At 50.0% G+C, this 19,814-nt stretch overlaps 1 protein-coding gene across 3 annotated transcripts in view; it reads right to left on the reverse strand.

The window, feature by feature from the left end:
• RAB11FIP5 (RAB11 family interacting protein 5) overlaps positions 1–11,820 on the reverse strand; it is a 38,081-nt gene extending 26,261 nt beyond the window's left edge. For all 3 annotated transcript variants that reach the window (XM_077134565.1, XM_077134564.1, XM_077134563.1), the window contains exon 1: positions 11,250–11,820. In XM_077134565.1, the coding sequence (XP_076990680.1) occupies positions 11,250–11,680 (431 nt within the window). In that variant the 5' untranslated portion in view covers positions 11,681–11,820. The remainder of the gene's footprint in view (positions 1–11,249) is intronic.
• Between the last annotated feature and the right edge of the window lie 7,994 nt (positions 11,821–19,814).

Raw genomic sequence — 19,814 nt, forward strand, 5'->3', positions numbered from 1 at the left:
GGCTGGGGCAGGCTGTCCCTGGAGCTCGCTCTGATCGTGCCTCCAACACCACAATCGACAGCTCCCTCAGGCTGGTCCTCACCTGAGCCTCACCTGCTAGGGCTGCACCCCACCAGATCTAGAGCTTCTCTCCCTGGCCTCGCCAGCGCCCTGGCTTCTTCAAAGATGGGCCTTAGCTCCGGCTACCGGACAGCTGCCACCATGCTGGGGACGAGGGGCCTGCAAAGCTGATGGCTGTAAGAACCAAACCCCACTCCCTGAGGCAAAGGAAGCCGTGAAGCTCTTTGTAAAGAAAACTGTGCCTCGCCCCCCACCCCCAAAGTAGAATTTAGGAGAGTTTTCTAGGATGGAAAGTGAGGTGCCGACAGAAAAAGGAGAAACAGATGCTGCTCCAGCTCTGTCCCCACTCCCCTCTCCGCTGGCTTCCTTAGAGATGAGCACAAAGGGGGAACTGCAGGGCTCCAGAGCAGAGAAGACACATAACTAAAAAGGATGTTAGGGAAAAGCATAAGAGAAAATACCAAAATATCTCCCCACAACACTGCCTGCCCTGAATTTCTACTCCAGGTCAGCAATGGGCTATTTCAGGTGACACTGTACAGATTACATCATTTGTTCTCGGGGGCCTGCAGCTTTAGAGAGATGCCAGGTGAATGACCAGGGCCACATACTGCATCATGGGGTACTGGGTTTTTCATTTGAAAGTCCTCACCACGTTGAAAAACAGTGGCAGAGAATTAGGCTTTTGCCCTGCCATTCCTGTGCAAACAAAGCCATCTTGCCATTCCTACTGAAGAGGGACTAAACAGTTAGGGAAAGGTCCTCAGTCAAGTGAGATTCCAGCTGACAGATATAGAAGAGCAGGCAGAGCTGGAGAGCTAAGCAGCCATCATCAATGGATACTTAAAGCCACCGAGGGAAAGGCATCAAAATGGATGGGCCAAGTGGAAAATCTGGAACCCACTGCTTCATCTTGGCTTCTCTGGAGGTGAGAAAGGTGGTGAGGCCGGGACAAAGGCCCAAACGGAGCCAGCCTGGGAAACGGACCTTCCAGGTGTAGCACCCAGAACTCGGAGTGGAGAATCAGGTGGAGGAGCATCCTGAAGAAGCAATCAGCTGTTTCCTGAAGAACCAAAGTGTGGGGCAATCTCAAGGGGAAGTGACCTGGCTCCTCCACCAGGTAATGGCCGCAAACAAACAAGGTAACTTTTATACTGAGAACACCTGAAAAGACAAGGCAATCAAGGCAGTACATGGGTCCCACCTGGATCCGGACTCAATCCACCCACGAAGAGGTATTTTTTGAGATAATCCAGGAAATGTGAATATGGACTGGGGACTGGGTGACTACTGAGGAACTGTCATTGAGTGTGTGTGTGTTTGCATGTATGTGGTATGGTGTTATGGTTCTGCTTACTTAAAAGTCCCCAAATCTGCTGGAGATGGTTGCACTTGGGACTAACAGTGAGTTGATGTTAGAACCTACAGAGGTCAATGAGTTAGCCTAAGGCCAGGGTGCAACATTTCCCTGGGAGTCCTATGACTGAGCCTATGACTGGTCTTGCCTCTTAGCCTTGTGCTAGCCTGTGAGCTCACCTGCCCCTTCCTGCTCCACACACAGCCCAGCACAGGGCCTGGCACATGGGAGCCCGACACCCATGCCACCAGCACTGTCCCCCTCCAAGGCACAGGGAACTGGCCAGTGAGGTCCCACCCAAACAGAGGTGGCCTCAGCCACTTCCATTCAAACATTTCCCACCTACTCAGAACAAAAAAGAGAGTGTCCCTGAGGAGCAGCCGTCCTTGGTAGGGAAATAATTTGGTCACATAAACTAAGGGAAAGGGGAAGCAACACCATCAAAAATGCACAAGTGAAGTGCTCGTGAGGGTTAAAGAGGAGCCGTAAGACGATTTCAGAAGGGTGCAGAACCTGGCATTTCTACAGGGCCCTAAACAACAGGTAGAAAAGAGGCAAGGGCTGGGGGGAGAGACATTCCAGGTGGAAGGACGAGACCATACAGCTGCTCAGGGCTGGACATGGGAAGAAGAGCCAAAAGGGGCTTCACTGCAGATGGGAGACCGCCCCAAACATCACCCTAAGGAACTGTAACTGTATGCTGGAGCCTGGAGAGCATGACAGGGGCCACGGGAAGAGCCCTGAGCAGCAGGGAGAAGGTGCAGCAGAGAAGTGAGTGGGGAAAACCAGCCTGCAGCTGACGCAGCCCAAGGTGAGTCCCACTGCCACACAAAGCTAAGCAACTATCTATGCTGCAGCAGGTTTTGTTTGTTTGTTTGTTTTTATAATTCAAGAAAACAAATACACTTAGAACCACCACGTAGCAGTTTTATTTCTCATAAATTAATAAGCTAGCATTCTGGTTTATAAATACAGTAGCAGTTCAGGGCAAAGGTAAAAAAAAAAACCAACTTTAAATGTGTAACTAGGACAGCAGCAATGAGCAATGGGAAAAGGCCCAATGCACAGAATACCTGACACCTGCTGAAAATGAGATGACATTGTCAGGGCTTGGTTTTAGTCCCAAAACTAAGCTGAACAAATTAAGGGAACACTGCTAAAATGCCATGTCCTGGCCAGGGTTCTTCAGGAAAATAGAACCAACAGGATATATAAAGCTATTCAGATATATAGATATGCATGTATGTAAATATTATGAGACTTATTGGAATTGGCTCACAGGATCCCATGTGGGGAATGGGCAGGTCCAAATTCTGTAGGGCAGGCTACAGGTTGGGAATGCCGATGAAGGTCTTAATGAATCCCCCAGGAGAAGCTGGCTGGCTGAAGTAGGGACAGAAATTCTTACTGACTGCCGAAATCATCAACTCTCTGTTTAAGGCCTTCAACTGATGGGATGTGCCTTTTCTTTTTGCTGGAGACCAGCTCCTTTGTGGATGGCAAATGTAATTAGCCACAGAGGCAACCAACTGACTGATGGATTAAATCCACGAATTACTCTCACATTAACAATCAGGCCAGTGTTTGCTTGACCTAACGACTGGACACCATAACCTGACCAAGTTGACACACGACAGTTACATCCTACAGGATAAGCCAAGCAGAAGCAGGGAGAAGTGCCAAAACTTATTCAGAGTTTGGGGAAACAAGTGGAAAAACATGTTTATCGCATGCCCTCCTGCCTCTCCACACCCCCCGCCCACGCAGTCCCCCCTCCATGGGCCGCTGGACAGGAGATGTGTGGGCCTCACGCCAACCTCCTCCAGCTCCCGACACCCACCTCCCAACCCACCCTTTGGTTTGGTATCTGCAGAAGCGCAGACCAGATGCAATCGTAGGACAGGATATTGCCTTTTATTAGCCCCGAAACATGATTCTTATCACCTCTGGCACAGTGCCTGGCACCAGCAATCCGTGGAGAGGGCTCACCCTGTTCTCCTTGGGCCCCAGCAGTGTCCGGCCTCTTTGCCCCCTGGACACAAACCTCCCAGCTCACCCCCCTCCCTCCGACGGCTACAGGCTCCAAAGGTCCGCCACCTCCAGTTTGCCTAAGAAGTGGCCAGGGGCCCGCGGCCCGCCCAAGTGAGGAAAAGCTATAAAAATGCCCAGAGACAGAGGGTAACAGAAAGTATGTGCAGCCGACAGCACAGTGCTTGGGGGGGGGGGGGGGCACGGGGAGCACTGGGCTTGAAGGTCAGATGTTTGGCTGCCACTTACCAGCCGTGTGACGGGTCGTTCCACCTCCTGTGACCTCTGTTTCCACATCTGTAAAAATGGGGGTCACCCTGCCTGCCCTCAGGGAAAAACGAAATGAGGTAATGCCAGGAAAGCACTGAAAAGCAGGCGACACCACATATGTAGATTTGGGTTTATCGTCTGCTGAGGGGCTTGCACTGGCTGTCACGTCAGCTCCGGGGTAGCCAGGTAGCCCAGGACCAGATGGTGATGACCTCTCCCTGGGGGTCTTCAGGATGAGGGGGAATAAGGAGGATAGAAATTCTAATTAACCATGTGCCCCCCTCCCCAATCTGCTGCTTACCCCATGGTCACCCCCAAACAGGAGCCTTGGAGCTCGGGGCACAAAACTCTGGAGCGCCTGTCCCCCTGCCTGCGTCCCCGTTCAGGTCCCACATCTCGTGGAGATGAACACTAAATATCCCCGGAGGGGAGGCTGCGCGGGTCATTAGGTACGGAACTGTGAGTTGAGAATGTTGAGAAAAAGGGAGGGGTGAAGAAAATACTGAGGGCATTTGCTTGTAAACACACTAAGTAACTTTGGAAGGCAGCACAGAACTGGAAATGTTGGTTCCCTCTGTGGAGAGGAGCTGGGTTACTGAGGTCGGGGAAAGAGAGCTTTTTTACTGTGTACCCTTCTATACCTGTAGAATTTTGAGCCGGCTGATCGACTCAAAAATAAATAAAATTTACATTTAAAGAAGAAAAGAAAGTCAGGCTGTTTTCCTGAGTGAGGCACAAAGGAAACCAGGTTTGGCTTGGCTCCCTTCTGCTCCCTGTCCTGGCCAAGCCCCGCCACACTCACCTGGCCTTCTAGAGCTTCCCTGCCTGGAACTCACCCCCCTCCAATCCCATAGCACCTCACCTGTCATTCAAGGCCCCGCTTCCCTCAGGAAGCCCACGTGATCACTCCAGCACTAGTGAGTTCCCCTTCTTCAGCCCCTTTCCTTCTCCACACTTTTGATATGCCACTTTGTAGCTTAGTTCTCCTTTCTGGTTAAGCCTTGTCTCTAACACACTTCCACCCTTCTAAGGAAAGGACTATACATTTTTTGTTGCTGCTTCTCCACAGCACTGACCTAGGCACAAGGGTTGCCCGGTAACTGCTTCCTGGACAGTGAACCAAAGGGAAAAAAAAAAAAGGCAGCAAATGACTGCACTGCTTGTCAGATGAGGAACTGGGTGGCTGGGAGTATCTGTCACTGTAAAATAAGCATGTGATATCTTGGGAAAGGCAGGAAGCTGTGTATCTTCCAACACCCCTAAGCCCTGCTCCACTGTACAAGCCCAAGGGGCATAAGTCTCTCCAGGGATGCGGAGTGCCTGCGGCCAAGGCAGAGCTTCCCAGGCCTCGCCCCACTCTAGCTGCTACCACCTACCACCTAACCCACCCTTTGGACATTCTGGTGGCAGTGACACCCCAACCCTAAGACACACACAACTTGGCTTAGAGCTGCTGACCAAACCTGCTTACCCCAGTAAATCAAGGCTCATACAGGCGAGGCAGGATCTGCTCAAGGGGCCCTCAAGCCTAACCCAACCTGTGCTCTGGGGAGGAGAGAGGAAGCCTCAGAAGGATAGCTGCTGAGGACTTGGCCCCATGAAGGGCTGAATTGTTGGGGACATAGATAGAGAAAACTGAAATGGGCAATAAAGCAGAGCAGTCAAGGGCACAGTGTGAAGGAAGACTGCCTGAATTAAAATCCTGGCTCTATCACCCACTGTGTGCCTTTAGAAAAGTCACTTAACCTCTCTGTGCCTCAGTTTCTTCATCTGTTAAACACAATAACATTACCTACACCTCAAGGGCTAACATAAGTAAAGACCTCAGGACAGCCAGCACCTAGAAAGGGCTTAATAAATGATACACTAGATCGAAAAGCAAGAGTTTAATAATCCACCAAAACAGAATGCTACATTCAGAGAAGGCTGGGATGGCAGAGGGCTCTCCGATGGCCAACCTGATGGTCTCTGGTGTATGTGGCTCCCTCCAAGAGGCCTGCCCCGACCAACACTGATCCCAGGGGCTCTGCCTGCCCCAGACATCTCCAGGGCTCCCCACCTGGGCCTCGGAGCACAGCACTCCGTGAAACTCCATCCTCCAGATGTAGAGTGCACATCTGTGCTCCAACAAAAAGGCCACACCCTCTGGAGCATGCAGACTGGGATGCCCATGTACCCCCACCTTTTAAACCCCTCCTCCTATCCTGTGCCCCAGTCATGCCTTTACCCAGCAGGTACCTGAGAAATATCTTCAAATCAGACTGTCCTTGGAGGTCTGTTCCAAGGCCCCCCCCCGTTGCCCCACCACCATGCCCCATCTCACTAAAACCTCACAGGCACTCCCACAGAAACCTTGGGAGGCAGACAGGACCCCATGTACCATCTCTTCTTTACCCCAAATCCTACAGGGCTTAACAGGAACCAGACAGAGCCACACCTGCCTTAATTTGCTGAGTGGCTGAGAGCCTGTCAGCCCCCCTCATCAGCCTCAGTTTCCACATCTAAACTCTTTTCTAGTTCTGACTTCCATGATTAAAGGTTATGCTTCCTTTTGGGGCCAAGCAAAGGTCAGGGTGGCCTATGACAACTCCCCCTCCAAGCGAGCCTCTCTAGTGAAGCGCTGCCTCCTGGGATCTCCACTTGCAGAGCCTTTGGTCACACTGAGGCCCGGCAGGGCCTTCTACACCCAGCTCATTCCTGGGGGAAGAAATAACCTACAGGGTCCTTGACCAGCTCAACAAGAGCAAAGTGACCAGACTCGTCCCCGATGGGGCTGTCAGATGCATATAAGGACCCACATTGGGTATTTTTATTGCTTGGCCGTGGGGAAGGGAAAAGCTTTTTCATGACTGCCTGATTCTGCAGATCGCTGGCCCTGCGCAAGGAAAGAAAAAGATTACAAATTCCCACAATGCAAACAGAGCGCCTGTCATTGAGTTAATTATCTGTCCCAGAGCAAGGTGGGAAGGGCAGGGGAAACATCTGGCCAAGACCACTCATTTAGCAGAAACAAAAGCGTCACCGCAGCAGGGCAGCTGCAGTAACAGCAGGCAGCTCCAGCAGATGGAAAGGACAGCCCTCAAGGTCACCCGGGATGGAGGCTGAGCAGTGCCCCTTCTGTTCCCGCAGCCTACAGGGAATGGGGAACAGGGCAGAGGTGTGGCTGCATCACAGGCCCCTCAACGCTCCTGGGGTTCCCGCCCTGGGCTCAGGGCCAGGGGCAGATGCAGAGGGAGGGGGATGCTGCTGTGCCAACGGGGAGCCACCCAGTCTAATGGAGGAGTCACTTCCTACCCCTCCCCGCTCCCCCACCCCCACCCCGCCAAGACGCAGCTCAAGCAAACCCAAATAAAAACTGCCCCAGAACTAAGGGAGAAGGAGCCTCCTGCATCCTAATGAATGGCTTCTGAGTACAACCACACCCTTCCCTAGTGGCCAAAGCACGCTTCTCTGACAGCCCCACAGGCCTGTCCAATGCCAGGTCTGGGGCTGGAGCAAAAGCCAAAGCCAGGGACCCTGGTGGGATCACATCTCGATGGAAACCAGTGCAGGGAAGGCTGTGAGGTCATGCACACACGCGGACACACACACGCACACACACACACACACACATCCAGAATGCCAGAGCATCTGGAGGCTGAGGGTAGATAGCCTCAAATGTTACCCCAACCTTTGGCCAATGGGCTGCACTTTCCCTTCAGCCCCTGCCTTCCAATGCCCCCCAAACCCTTCAAGGAGGTCTCAGGCCACTGTGACCAGCCAGACAGAAAGCTCCAAGCTCTGATTCAGACCTGTGTCCTCCCCAGCCACAGGCTTCCCTGAAGCCCTCCCATAAAACCAATGGTACAGGACTGACAAGGGGCCGAAAGAGCCCCTGGGGTGGGAGTGGGACAATGAGCAGCCTGTCTGTGGGTCAGAACACTTTTATTCTTTTCGAGGAAGAAAAGACAAATTGGTCCCAACCCAAACAAACTCATAACCTTGGCTTTCCCAAGGGGCCAAGCTCTAACCATTAATCCAACAGGCCCAGGATGAAGGTTCCATCCTCCACACTCCAGGCCACACAGCAGGGACAGTTTTACTCCCTTTCAGGGTCAGGGAGGAGGTGGGCTATGCCCTGCCCTCCTCCAAACACAGAGACTAGCATTCTTGGAGGGCACTGAACAGTCTCCCCACCCAAATGGCCTCATGGCAGACACCCTATCTTGCTACCCTAAAAATGTTTGCTGCTGCTTCTACCTCTCTCAACAAGTTCTGGGCCATTCACCCATGGGGTGTAACCCACACTGGTGGGCTAAAAGCTAGAAATGCCCAAGTGACACATCTCACTGCCTCTCACCCTACCCCATGAGGAACAGGGGGAACTAACCACCCCACACCCCATTTTCTGGAATCAGGAGTACAGACACAGAGCCCCCACTGGGGAGCAGCAAGGAGGCTGGAGGTAAAAATCAGAAAGGAAATCAGGGAGAAGCATCTCTTAGGATTTCCAGATCCATAGGAACCATGGTGGCCCATATATGGTTTTACTGGGGGGTAGAGGGTTATAATGAGTTTATTGATTTACTATATTAGTATTTGTTTTGAGAACTTCCTCTTCAATTATTCGGAAGCCTCCAAGGAAATCCCTCACTTCTAAGTGTGCCCCACTGACCACGGCCCTCCAGGGGCTTCTGAGGTAGCCAGAGCCCCACTTGCCAGCATCCACAAAGCTGGGCCCTAAGAGTGACCCCGGCACTAATGTTGTGAGAGCGTGCCATGTGTCAGAACTATACGAAGCCTTTGGAAGTGTTTTATTTCACTGGATGTTTCTTATTATTACGACCTTTTTAGAAATGAGGACACAGGTTAAACAGCATGCCTGCTAGTAAGTGACAGAACTGGAAGTAAAAACCAGTATCTGGGTTCTTAAACACGAGGCTGTCCTGCCTCCTCCAGAGGGCAGGGCCACTCCAGGCCCAGCGGTGGACAGCTGCAGAGCTGCAGGGGCCCCCAAACCCAGCCCCAGTTCTCCTGCCAGAGGAGGGGTGGTGGTGGCAAGGGCCAGCCCACTTCCTCGGGATCCTCACACTCAGCTGTGCCCTGCCACCCCAGGTCTGGGGCCTTCCCAGGCTCCAAGCTCTATACTGTCCCCCATCACAGGAAAGGCTCTTCCAGGGCCAGGGCGTCTCCCATACTTCCCAGCTGGTTACAAGCCACCTCATGCCCACAGACTGCCCTAGCTATTTCACCTGCATTCTTAACATGATCCTTCACATCAACCCCATCACGGTGGTAATTATCCCCATTTTACAGATGACAAAACTGAGGTACCAAGGGTTTAAATTGTCACAAAGTGGCAGGTTTGTGCAACTCCACAACCTCTCCCACCTTAGTAATGAGTCTGCCTTCCCCAATCAGGTTCTTTTTTGGTGGCACAGGGTTCCCTGAGACCACCACAGCTGGATCCTGGAGGTACAGCAGTGGATGCTGTACTTTTCCACCACAGAGGCAACCAAAGTTGAAGAGAGGGTGCCCGGTCTTCCCTGGCAGCGCCTTGTCCTCCCTGCAGGGGGCAAGATGTAGTGTCAGCAGCCTATGCAGGTAGAGTGAAGCAGGCCAGGGAGCTCCAGGAAATGCCTCCATTAGTGGCCACTGGAGCTGGAGGTGGGAGGTAGGGAAGAGAGCCCAGGAAGCAGTCCTCACTCTGCATCAGGAAACTGGGGGTGAGGGCCAATTTCACAGCCTTTCCCTCTGCCCACAATTGGCCCTCCCCTCTCCTGCCCTCTCCGGGTTCTATAAATAATCCAGGACAATGCATCAGGAGGAAAGCACTGTCAGGTGAGTGCTGAAAGATCCTTGTAGAAAAGATGACTTCCATAAAGAAATTAAGGCTCTCATTCAGATCAAGACATGGCAATTCAAATTCTCCAACAGGGACTATCCTTGGCTGAAAACAGGCCCACATGGGCCTGCAAGAGCAGCCAGCTCAGCAAAAAAGGATCCAAAAGCCTATAGGAAGCAAGGGCAGGAACTGAAAAAGTCACTGACCTCAAAGAAGCTCCCCCGACCCCCAAACCTAGACTTGTTGGGGAAGGGGAGAGAACCAGAAGCATCATCTGTCCACATCCACGACTGGGGATGGGGTGGAGTGAATTTGAGGAATGGAACCTCTTCTGAAAAAGAAAAGGTCAAGAGATCCAGGGGAGCCCTTTCAGCCCCACACCCATCCCCTTGGGCTCTGTGAGCCAGGAAGGAGGGAGAAAACCGACAAGGGGAGGAAAAAAAAAAACAAAACAAGGGCCAAACTATACCACATGATCCCACGCCCAACAACCAAACAGCAAGTCATGAGGGAAGGAAGGGAGCAGGTCCAGGGAGGGGGAGACGAAGTCAGGTCACAGCTGTGCCAGGAACCTGCCCTGTGCCCATCATGCCAAGCAAACTGCCAAAAATCCCTCCCTACCCGCATTTTGAAAAATATTCAAGGTTAGAGTCTTTTCTACCTAAACCCTGGTTTCATTCTGGTCTGCATCAAGCTCAGCCTTCTCCCCCAGTATGCCTTCCTGAAGTTACCCAGTTAGATGCCTTTCCACCCAGGCAAACTTTTCCAGCACCTCCTCCATCCCCCTCACCCCCCAATGAAGCACATCTCTGCCCAAATCCCCAGCCCAACCCGGGGCCTAGGGAAGCTGTCACTCCCCTTTAGCCACTTGAGGCATCCACAGCAAGTTGTCAGCCCTGGACACTGGCTTCCAGATTCCGCCCAAGCCCAAAACAGGAAATGGGGCTCCAAGTCTGAAGCTCTGATCTCGGCACAGAGAAGGTTAAACGCTGCCAAAATAAATGATCAAAAAAAAACAGGGGCCCTTTTAGGTGGAAAAGACCAGAAGATAATGGATTGTGCTTTAGCCATGCCCCTGCCTCTGGCAGGGCTCCTCAAGGCTGACGAAAGAGTTTCCTTTCTTCACTCAGGAGGTTTTTCTGTCCTCACACCAAAAATTGGAGGGGCAGGGTCCACGAGGGCACCTCCAGGAGAAGCAAGCAAGCAAGAGGCAGATAGTCCCAGCAGCCTCTAGACTTGGTGGGGGTGACTCTGCTCAGGCAGTCCTTGAGGACAAGCCCGCAGCTTCCCTCCTTCCCTCCCCCCAGGCTAGGCACAGTGCCGAGGGGAGGGAGAGAGGCCTGGAGGCCCAAATAATGGCCTCAGGAATTTCCTTCTTGAGGTTCCCACAGCCCAAAAGCCCCTAAACCCCACTTTTAAACTTGACAATTTACTCCCATGGCTTGGCCCACACCCACACCTCCCCAGGGCCTTCAAAACGTCCACCAGTAACCAAGCTGAGCACAGCACACGTTCGGGTAGCCAGACGGGGGCCCCAAAACGCTAAGAACCAACTTGTCCGTTTACGCCCTTGAGCGCAAGGCCAGGGGCGCACGGTGTCTGCCGAGGTTCGGGGTCCTGCACCACCACCCAGGCCCCCTCTTTACCTAAAGGTTAGGCCTTTAACCGTCTCAGCACCCATCCCCGCGCCCCGCCCCCCACCCAACTCACTGCGTGTGCTGGGCGCGGCCTGCTCCGAAGACCTCGTCCAGCGCCACGGTGGCCTGGCCCAGGAACTTGTCGACGCCGATGAGTGAGCGGTGCATGGTGGTGAGGACCAGCTCGCAGGCGGCAGCGGGGCCAGCGGCCCAGGACGCCGGGCCCGCGTCGGCCTCCTGCGCCCGCAGCAGGCCGTCCAGGGCGCCTGGCGGCAGCTCGAAGGAACACTCCTCGCGCCACTCGGGGCAGCCGGGCGTCTTCTCCACCACCGACGTGCTGTACTTCTCGCGGCCCACCTGGATCACGGTGTACGCGTCGCTGGTGCTGCCCGCGCCTGAACTCCTGCCCCGCAGTCCGCGGGCCCGCAGCACCGTCACTTGGACGTGTGTGGGCAGCCATCGGGCGGGCCCCGCCGCCGGCTCAAGGTCCCGCACCAGGGCCATGTCTGGGGGAACGGCGGCGGGCGAAGGCGGGCCGAACCGGGCGCAGATGCGGGGCCCAAGTGAGTAACTTGGCAGCGGCGGAGGGTGGTCAGGAGCCGGCTCCGAGCGCCGCCGCCGCCGCCGCCACCCCGCACGCCCGGCCGCCGCAGCTGCGGGCTGGGCTGGGTCGAGCCGGTCGCCGCACCCCCGCCTCGGGGCCTCCCCGGCCGCCGGCCGCGCAGCGACGTCAGCGCCCCGCCCCGCGGCCCGAGACCCGCGCAGCGGTGCGGCAGGCGCTGCGGGGGCGCGGCCCGCCGCGCTCGGGGTCGAGCCCCGCCCAAGACCCGCCCCAAGGCGGGAGGGGGCGGGGCGGTCCGGGGGCGGGGCTCGCGGCCTCTGCAGAGGAGTGGGCGGGCCTCCCGCATTGGCCCCGCCCCGTCCCCGGGCGGGCGCGGGTTTGCGGATTTGAGGGTTCCCAGTGTACGCTCGCCTCGTCTCGCCTTGGGGTGGGGCGCGGTGCCCTCAGCCCAGTGTGAAATGCCCACTCCGCGCTTCTGGGCCAATCCCGATTCTTCCTTCAAAATGTCCCCGCGTCGGAAAGCCCACCTGCCCTAAAGCCGGGCTGGCCCACCCCAACGGGACGTCCGTTCCCTTGCCCTGGGCATGTGGGGGTGATTCGGGCCCTGGCTGCACCCCCTCAACCCCAACCTGCCGGGGAAAATGCCCGCGTTAAACCAGAAGCGATTCCCGCTCTGCCACGTGACGGCTCCGCGACCTGGAAGCGGGTGAGCGGTCGCCGCCCCCATCCTCTGCGTGCTGGAGGGGAGCCGCGAGACCGCCAGGCAGCAGCGCGGGGGGCCGGAGAGCAGGGCCCGCCCTGCGCGGACGCTGCGGCGGAGAGCCGAGTGATGAATAAATGAGTAACCACATTAATATTTAAGTATTCGTTCCGAGCGCCGGGCTCCTGCGTCACGGGTTGGGAAAAATTATAGGCTCTAATGGGGGATGGGTTAAACAATTAGTTCCACCCATTAAGTGCCTACTATGTGCCGAGCCCTGGGTATTTACCTGCACGCTTGGTTTATTATTAATAATGTTAACAATGGCTACTAATTATAGATGCTGAATTTCGGCCAGCGCTGGACTGTATGCTTTACATGCATTACCTCATTTTATCCCAAGGCAACCCTGCGGAGTGGGTATGGTTTTTATTATTTTCCAGAAGAAAAAAATTGCAGTTTAGAGAGGTTAAGTAACTTGCCCAAGGTCCTTAACAGGTAAAGCGAGATTTGAACCCACAGCTGACCCCAGACCTGTCCTTTTAAAAAAAAAAAAAATTTCAGAGCCTGTACTTTTAAAAATTAATTTCGAAATAAAATGTAATACACACCCTCATGTCTTAAAAAACCAAATAGGACAGAAGGGCTTGTGATGAAAAGCACTTGTAGCCATTAGCGTTTTCAGACCTGGTGGTTAGCTCCCTATCTCCACTGAAACGCTTACACAGCTGTGTCTAGATTTATCAGGTTTGGCCTTCCCTCTATGATAGATACTGATTTAACTCACTCATCAATTTTCCTTTCCCAAGCTTCTGCAGTTATGCTACTGTTTTTAGTTGCTCTGTTGGGTATCTTTATAGTGGAAACATTTATTTCTTCTTGGGGAGAAGTAGTTCTTGACATCCTACACTGTGAGAGGAGCATGCCAAAATCCCCATCCCCTAGCCTGTCTCTCCACCAGGAATATACATGAAGGAAACCAATACACTAGGCAGGGGGGACCACAGGGACACACCCACCACAGGCCCAATTCTGGCAGCTTTGCACCTTAATGCTACAATTAGAAAAGGGTAGGGAAGAATGTGGGGGGAGCCCTGGGCTCGGAGTCCCAGGGCTCAGAATCCCCGTGGACAGCCTGGCTTTGGAGATAGTTTAATCTGCCTATAGATCTTGGTTCTGTCCCACAGCGGCTATGAACCAAAGGTTAAAGCCAACCCCCTAACCTCTTTGGCCTAGTTTCTCATCTGGAAAATGGGGATAATGATTCCTGTCTCAAACAGTTGCCCCGGAGATTGCATGTGAAAAAATTAGAGAGGATCATAACTGATCCCAAGGTATCTGAACATCAAATGTAGCATTTTTCTTCTGATTGTTGAAGTAATTTGGAAAATATAGGCAAAATATAAATGAAATTTCAATGCCATAATCCCACCATCCAGAAACACTAGCATTTTGTTGTATTTCTTTCCAGTCTTTTTTCTGGCGCTATACCTTGTTGTTTTGTATATATTATGATTGTGAGGGAACTATAGTGTAAGGGTTGTCATTTACTTTATATGTATTATCCCATTTACTCTTTTTTATTTTTTTGTTTTTTGTTTTTTTTCATTTTTTATTAATTAAAAAAAAATTACAAGAAGCACAAACATTCCCAACACATGCACTCAGCAATTCACAATATCATCACATAGTTGCATATTCATCATCATGATCATTTCCCACACATTTGCATCAATTCAGAAAAAGACATAAAAAGACAACAGAAAAATAAAACAAAAACAGAAAAAAAAATTTTTACATACCACACCCCTTACCCCTCGCTTTCATTGATCACTAGCATTCCAAACTAAATTTATTTTAACATTTGTTCACCCTATTATTTATTTTTGTTCCATATATTCTACTCCTCTGTTGACAAGGTAGATAAAAGGAGCATCAGACACAAGGTTTTCACAATCACACAGTCACATTGTGAAAGCTATATCATTGTACAATCATCATCAAGAAACATGGCTACTGGAACACAGCTCTACATTTTCAGGCAGTTCCCTCCAGCCTCTCCATTACATCTTGAATAACAAGATGATATCTACTTGATACCTAAGAATAACCTCCAGGATAACCTCTAGACTCTGTTTGGAATCTCTCAGCCATTGACACTTTGTCTCATTTCCCTCTTCCCCCTTTTGATTGAGAAGGTTTTCTCAATCTCTTGATGCTAAATCTCAGCTCATTCTAGGGTTTATCTCAATCCCTTGATGCCGAGTCTCTGCTCATTCCAAGATCTCTGTCCCACGTTGTCAGGAAGGTCCACACCCCTGGGAGTCATGTCCCACGTAGCGAGGGGTAGGGTGGTGAGACTGCTCGTTGTGTTGGCTGGAGAGAGGGGCCACATCTGAGCAACAAAAGAGGCTCTCTTGGGGGTGACTCTTAGGCCTAAATTTTAAGTAGATTTGACCTATCCTTTGTGGGGTTAAGTTTCATATGAACAAACCCCAAGACTGGGGGCTCTGCCTATAGCTTTGGTTGTCCACACTGTTTGTGAGAATATCAAGAATTCAACTTGGGGAAGTTGAATTTCTCCCCATTGTCACCATTCCCCGAAGGGGGCTTTGCAGATACTTTTCCACTCACTGATCGAATCACTCTGGGATTCATCGGGGCATCACTCTGGACAAACGAACAAAATCTCATGTCCTACCTGTATCCCATTTACTCTTGACCACTACCAATTAAGGCAGGTGCTACTGCTATCCTCAGTCTCACTGATGAGGAAACTGAGGCAGAGAGAGCTTGATCAATTTTCCCTCAATTTCCAACTGGAAAATAGCAGAGGCTCTTGAATCGAGCTCTGAGTGGTTACTGCCTGCTGTCCTCTGCTCACACCAGAACTTACCACTCGTGCTTCTCTCATAGGTTTCTTTGGCAATACATCCATTTAAAGTCGATAAAGCAGGAAGTGTTGTCATACCCATTTCACAGATGAAGAAACTGAAGAAAGGCCAGTGAACTTACCCAAGGTTACACAGTCAGGATGAGGCCATCTCTCATCCCACTGTATTAATGAAGTCCCCAGGGGCTTTTCAAATGAAAATGTCCCCACCAAACTGCAATTAGCATACATCTGTCTCTTTCCTTTAGCGATTCTCTGTTTCACCTCCACCCCCCCACCCCACCCCCAACCGCACCTGGCTCACAGTAGGCGGGCAAAAGGGAAAGGGCAAAAGGGAGCTTGCCTTCTCTTAGCACCTACTACACTTCCGAGTGTGTTCTGGTGCCTTACAAATGACTCCACTTAGTCCCTACAGCAATCCAGGAAGTACACATTATTGTACCCTCATGGGATTAGGTTTAGTCAGGAAAAGGGTGCTCAGTAATTAAGTAACTTGCCCCGAGCATCTCAAGGGCATTCTTTTCCTTACGTTTCTGCCACTACCTCCCTCTGAGCAATAGTTCTCAAACCTGAGCGTGCATCAGAATCCCCTGGAGGGCTTGTGAAGCTCTGAGGACCTGGCCCCACCCCAGAGTTTCCCATTCAGTCGGTCTGGGGTGGGGCGGAGAATTAGAATTTCTAACAGGTTCGCAGGGGTCGCGGCTCTAGGTTCTGCACTTGGAGAACCACCGCCTTGGAGCCCGGCTAGCTCAGGGGGCGCGGGAAACCGAAGGCCTGGTCCTGGGGAGGGGCGCCGGGCAAGGGGCTGCGGGGCAGGGACGGGAGCTCCGGGGACTACTCCGTCTCGCGGGCCCCTTCTCCCTGCCCTCCAGCTCCCGCTTCCTGCTGGTTAGGGCTGTAGAGAGGGCGGCGAAGCCAGGCAGCGCTTCCCCGCGGGCGGCATGGCTCTGAGAGGACGGGAGCGAAGGTCCCTTAGCTGGAAAGGACTTTGGACGTCCTCAGCTTTTCTCTCATCCTCTAGAGTCGAGGGGAAAAGCAGGAACCACAAAGACACTGAGATATTGGCCACCCAGAGGTTTGTTTCCTCCTCTAGGAGACCACCCCCCACCCCATCCCTGCCACTTGCCGGGAGGGTTAGAAACCCCCAAAGCGGCAGCTTCCTCTCGGCGCCCCGGGGTTGGGTGAGTTCAGTGCCTTCCTGGGCTCTCCTGGCCGTTAGGGACGGTTCTTGCGTTGAAAGCCTGCCTTTGTGTAATTTCCACCCGTTGCTTCCCTCTGCAATACCATACAAGCCCAGTCCCTCTTCCACACAGGCACTTCAAATGTTGCCCCTCAGCAACATTTGCCCCCACCCCGCCCCCGTGCTTCACCTCTCCCTTTTTGGAACTGTTTTCTAGGCCATCACCAGCTGTACGAGTTTGGGCCCCTCTGGGTCTCAGTTTCCACATCTATAAAATGGGCCTAATAATAGAACCTTACCTCATAGGGTTAGTATGAAAGTGATCTCAACACATCCTAAGCACTAATGAGTACCAGTATCTCAGCAATCTTTGCTAAAGATGAAAGGTTGTGCTTTCTTCTTTTGTTTGTAGTTCTTTGATTGCTAGTGAGATTCAACATTTTTTTCTAAGTTGTTAGTCTTTTAATGGTCTATTTTCTATGTCAATTTTTCCTTGAAGCCCTCATTTCTTAATTTATACTACCCCTTCTATGTTAATAATAGTAACACTTTGCCTTTTATGTTATTACTTTTTTTTTTTTACATAGGAAGCTATGTAGCCAAATCCTTGAATTTCTCCCATTGTTTTTAAGTTTTTCTCCCACACTCAAGATCCAGTAAGATTCACTTGTATTTTTTTCTAATTTTTAAGGTGTTTGGCTTTTTGTTCTTTAATCTTCTTTGAATCTTTCTAGGAACTATTTTGGTGAATGATTTGAGATTAAATCTTACCCTTTCTCCCCTAACATCTCCTTGTTTCCTAATACTTACTGCAAAATTCTACCCCTTTTGCCACTGGTTTGTGAAGCCTCCTTTAATTATATAAATTCTTATGTGAATTGTAGACAGAGCCTGGGCTTTGTACTGTATTCCACTGAAATTTTTATCATTCTGCCATTGCCATTTTGTTTCTGTTTTTGCCACCTTTTGAAATGTTTTATTACAATTGAAAAGCAAATCTCCACTCTTCTCTATCACACATTTTATAGCTACTTTCACTTGTGTATTCATTTACATGAGCTTTAACTCCTATTTGGAGTTGTGTTAAACCTATAAATTTTTTTGAGAAAAATTGAAGTCTTTACAAATAATAGCCATCCTATTAAAAATCAGAGTATGTTTCCTCTCTGCTTCTGTTCAGCATTGTGCTGGAGGTTCAAGCTAGGGAAATTAGCCAAGAAAAAGATTGGAAAGAAATAAAACTACCTCTATCTGTAGATGACAGGATCTTGTATACAAAAAATCCTAAGGAACCGATAAAAAAACTATTAGAGCTAATTACCAAGTTCAGCAAGGTCAGGGTACAAGACCAATGTACAAAAATCAATTGTTTTTCTATACACCAGCAATGAACAATCTGAAAATTAAATTAAGGAAACAATTCCACTTACAATAGAATCAAGAAGAATAAAATACTTTTGAATAAATTTAACAAAAGAAGGGCAAGATTTGTATCCTGAAAACTGCAAAGCATTGTTGAAACAACGACCTAAATATATAAAGAGACATCCCATAATCATGGATCAGAGGACTTAATATTGTTAAGATGTTAATACTCCCTAAACTGATCTACAGATTCAACCTATTCTCTATCAAAATCCCAACTGTCTTTTTTGCAGAAATTGACAAGCTGATCCTAAAATTCATATGGAAATTCAAGGGACCCAAAATAGCCAAAACAATCTTGAAAAAGAACAACAAAGTTGGAGGACTCACACTTCCCAATTTCAAAACTTACTACAAATCAAGACAGCGTGGTGCTGGCATAAGGATAGACATATGGATAAATAGAATAGAATCCAGAGTCCAGAAATAAACCCATACATTTATGGCCAATTGATTTTCGACAAGAGTGCCAAGACAATTCAGCGGGGTAAAGAATAGTCTTTTCAACAAATGGTGCCGGGACAATTGGATATCTACATGCAAAATAATTAACTATAAGTGGATTATAGGCCTAAATCTAAGAACTAAAACTATAAAATTCTTAGAAGAAAACATAAGAGTAAATCTTCATGAACTCAGCTTAGGGCAAAGCCTTCTTAGATTTGATAAGCACAAAGAGACAGAAGAAAAAGCACAAGAGACAGAAGAAAAAATAAATGAATTGGACCTTATCAAAATTGAAACTCTCATGTACCATCAAAAACATGAAAAGATAAAGTTTATCATTTTGGCATATTTTTGTAAGGCCCAGTACAAATGTGTACCAGTATAGTTGTTTGATATTGACTTTATAAATTCTATTAACTTAGCTTTTAGTAATTTTATGGCTTTGACTATTTAGGTCGATCATTTGATTATCATTTGTGACAGAATAATGTGAAGCTAAGTAAATTGCTAAGCTCTGAGTGGAAATAAAATGTTCAAGGAAAAAAAAAATGAAAAGACAACCCACAGAATGGGAAAAAAATTTTTGCAAATTGTATATCTGATGTGGGATTAGTATCCAGAATATATAAATAACTCTTACAACTCAACAAATACCAATTTAAAAATGGGCAAAGGATTTGAATCCATTTTTCCAGAGAAGATGTACAAAAGGCCGATAAACACATGAAAAGATACTAAAAGTCATTAACTATTAGCGAAATGTAACAAAGCCACAATGAGATACCATTTCACACCTTCCAGGATGGTTATAATAAAAAAGACAGATAATAACGAGTGGTGATGAGAATGTTAAGACTTTGGAACCCTCGCACATTGCTGGTATGAATGTAAAATGATGCAGTCACTTTGGAAAAAAGTCTGACTGTTCCTCAAAAAGGTTAAACATTGTAGTCACATGGTAACTCCATCCATGTACATGATGGAGTACATGAAAACATGGTACACAAAAACTTTATCATGGATATCCACCCCCAGCTTCCTGCTCCAAACCTGTAAACCAATCTCTACCTGCATGTTTCCCATTTCAGAGGAAGACTTGTTCCTGGTTGTTCCTGGTGCTTACTACTCTTTCTGGAGTAGTCCTGGGTCCCATCCCCTCTTTGTCCCTGTATCATCCACTGGCTCCTTCCTCCTCTTGATATACTGAAGACACTTCCAATTAAAACAGACTAAACCACAAATGCCCTCTCATTATCAGCCCGTAGCATGTTCTCCTTTCTGTCAGGTCTCCTAAAGATTTATGCTCCGGGTCTTTGTCCCCTCACTTACCCATTCCCACTGGAATCCTCTGCAAACCTCTCTATCCTCCTAACCCTGCCCTGTCTCCACACAGAACTGAAAAGCCTAAAGCCTCTTTCAGCCCCCATCTTA

This window comes from Tamandua tetradactyla, chromosome 17 (assembly GCF_023851605.1).
Source record: "Tamandua tetradactyla isolate mTamTet1 chromosome 17, mTamTet1.pri, whole genome shotgun sequence".
In the NCBI taxonomy this organism is placed as follows: Eukaryota; Metazoa; Chordata; class Mammalia; order Pilosa; family Myrmecophagidae; genus Tamandua; species Tamandua tetradactyla.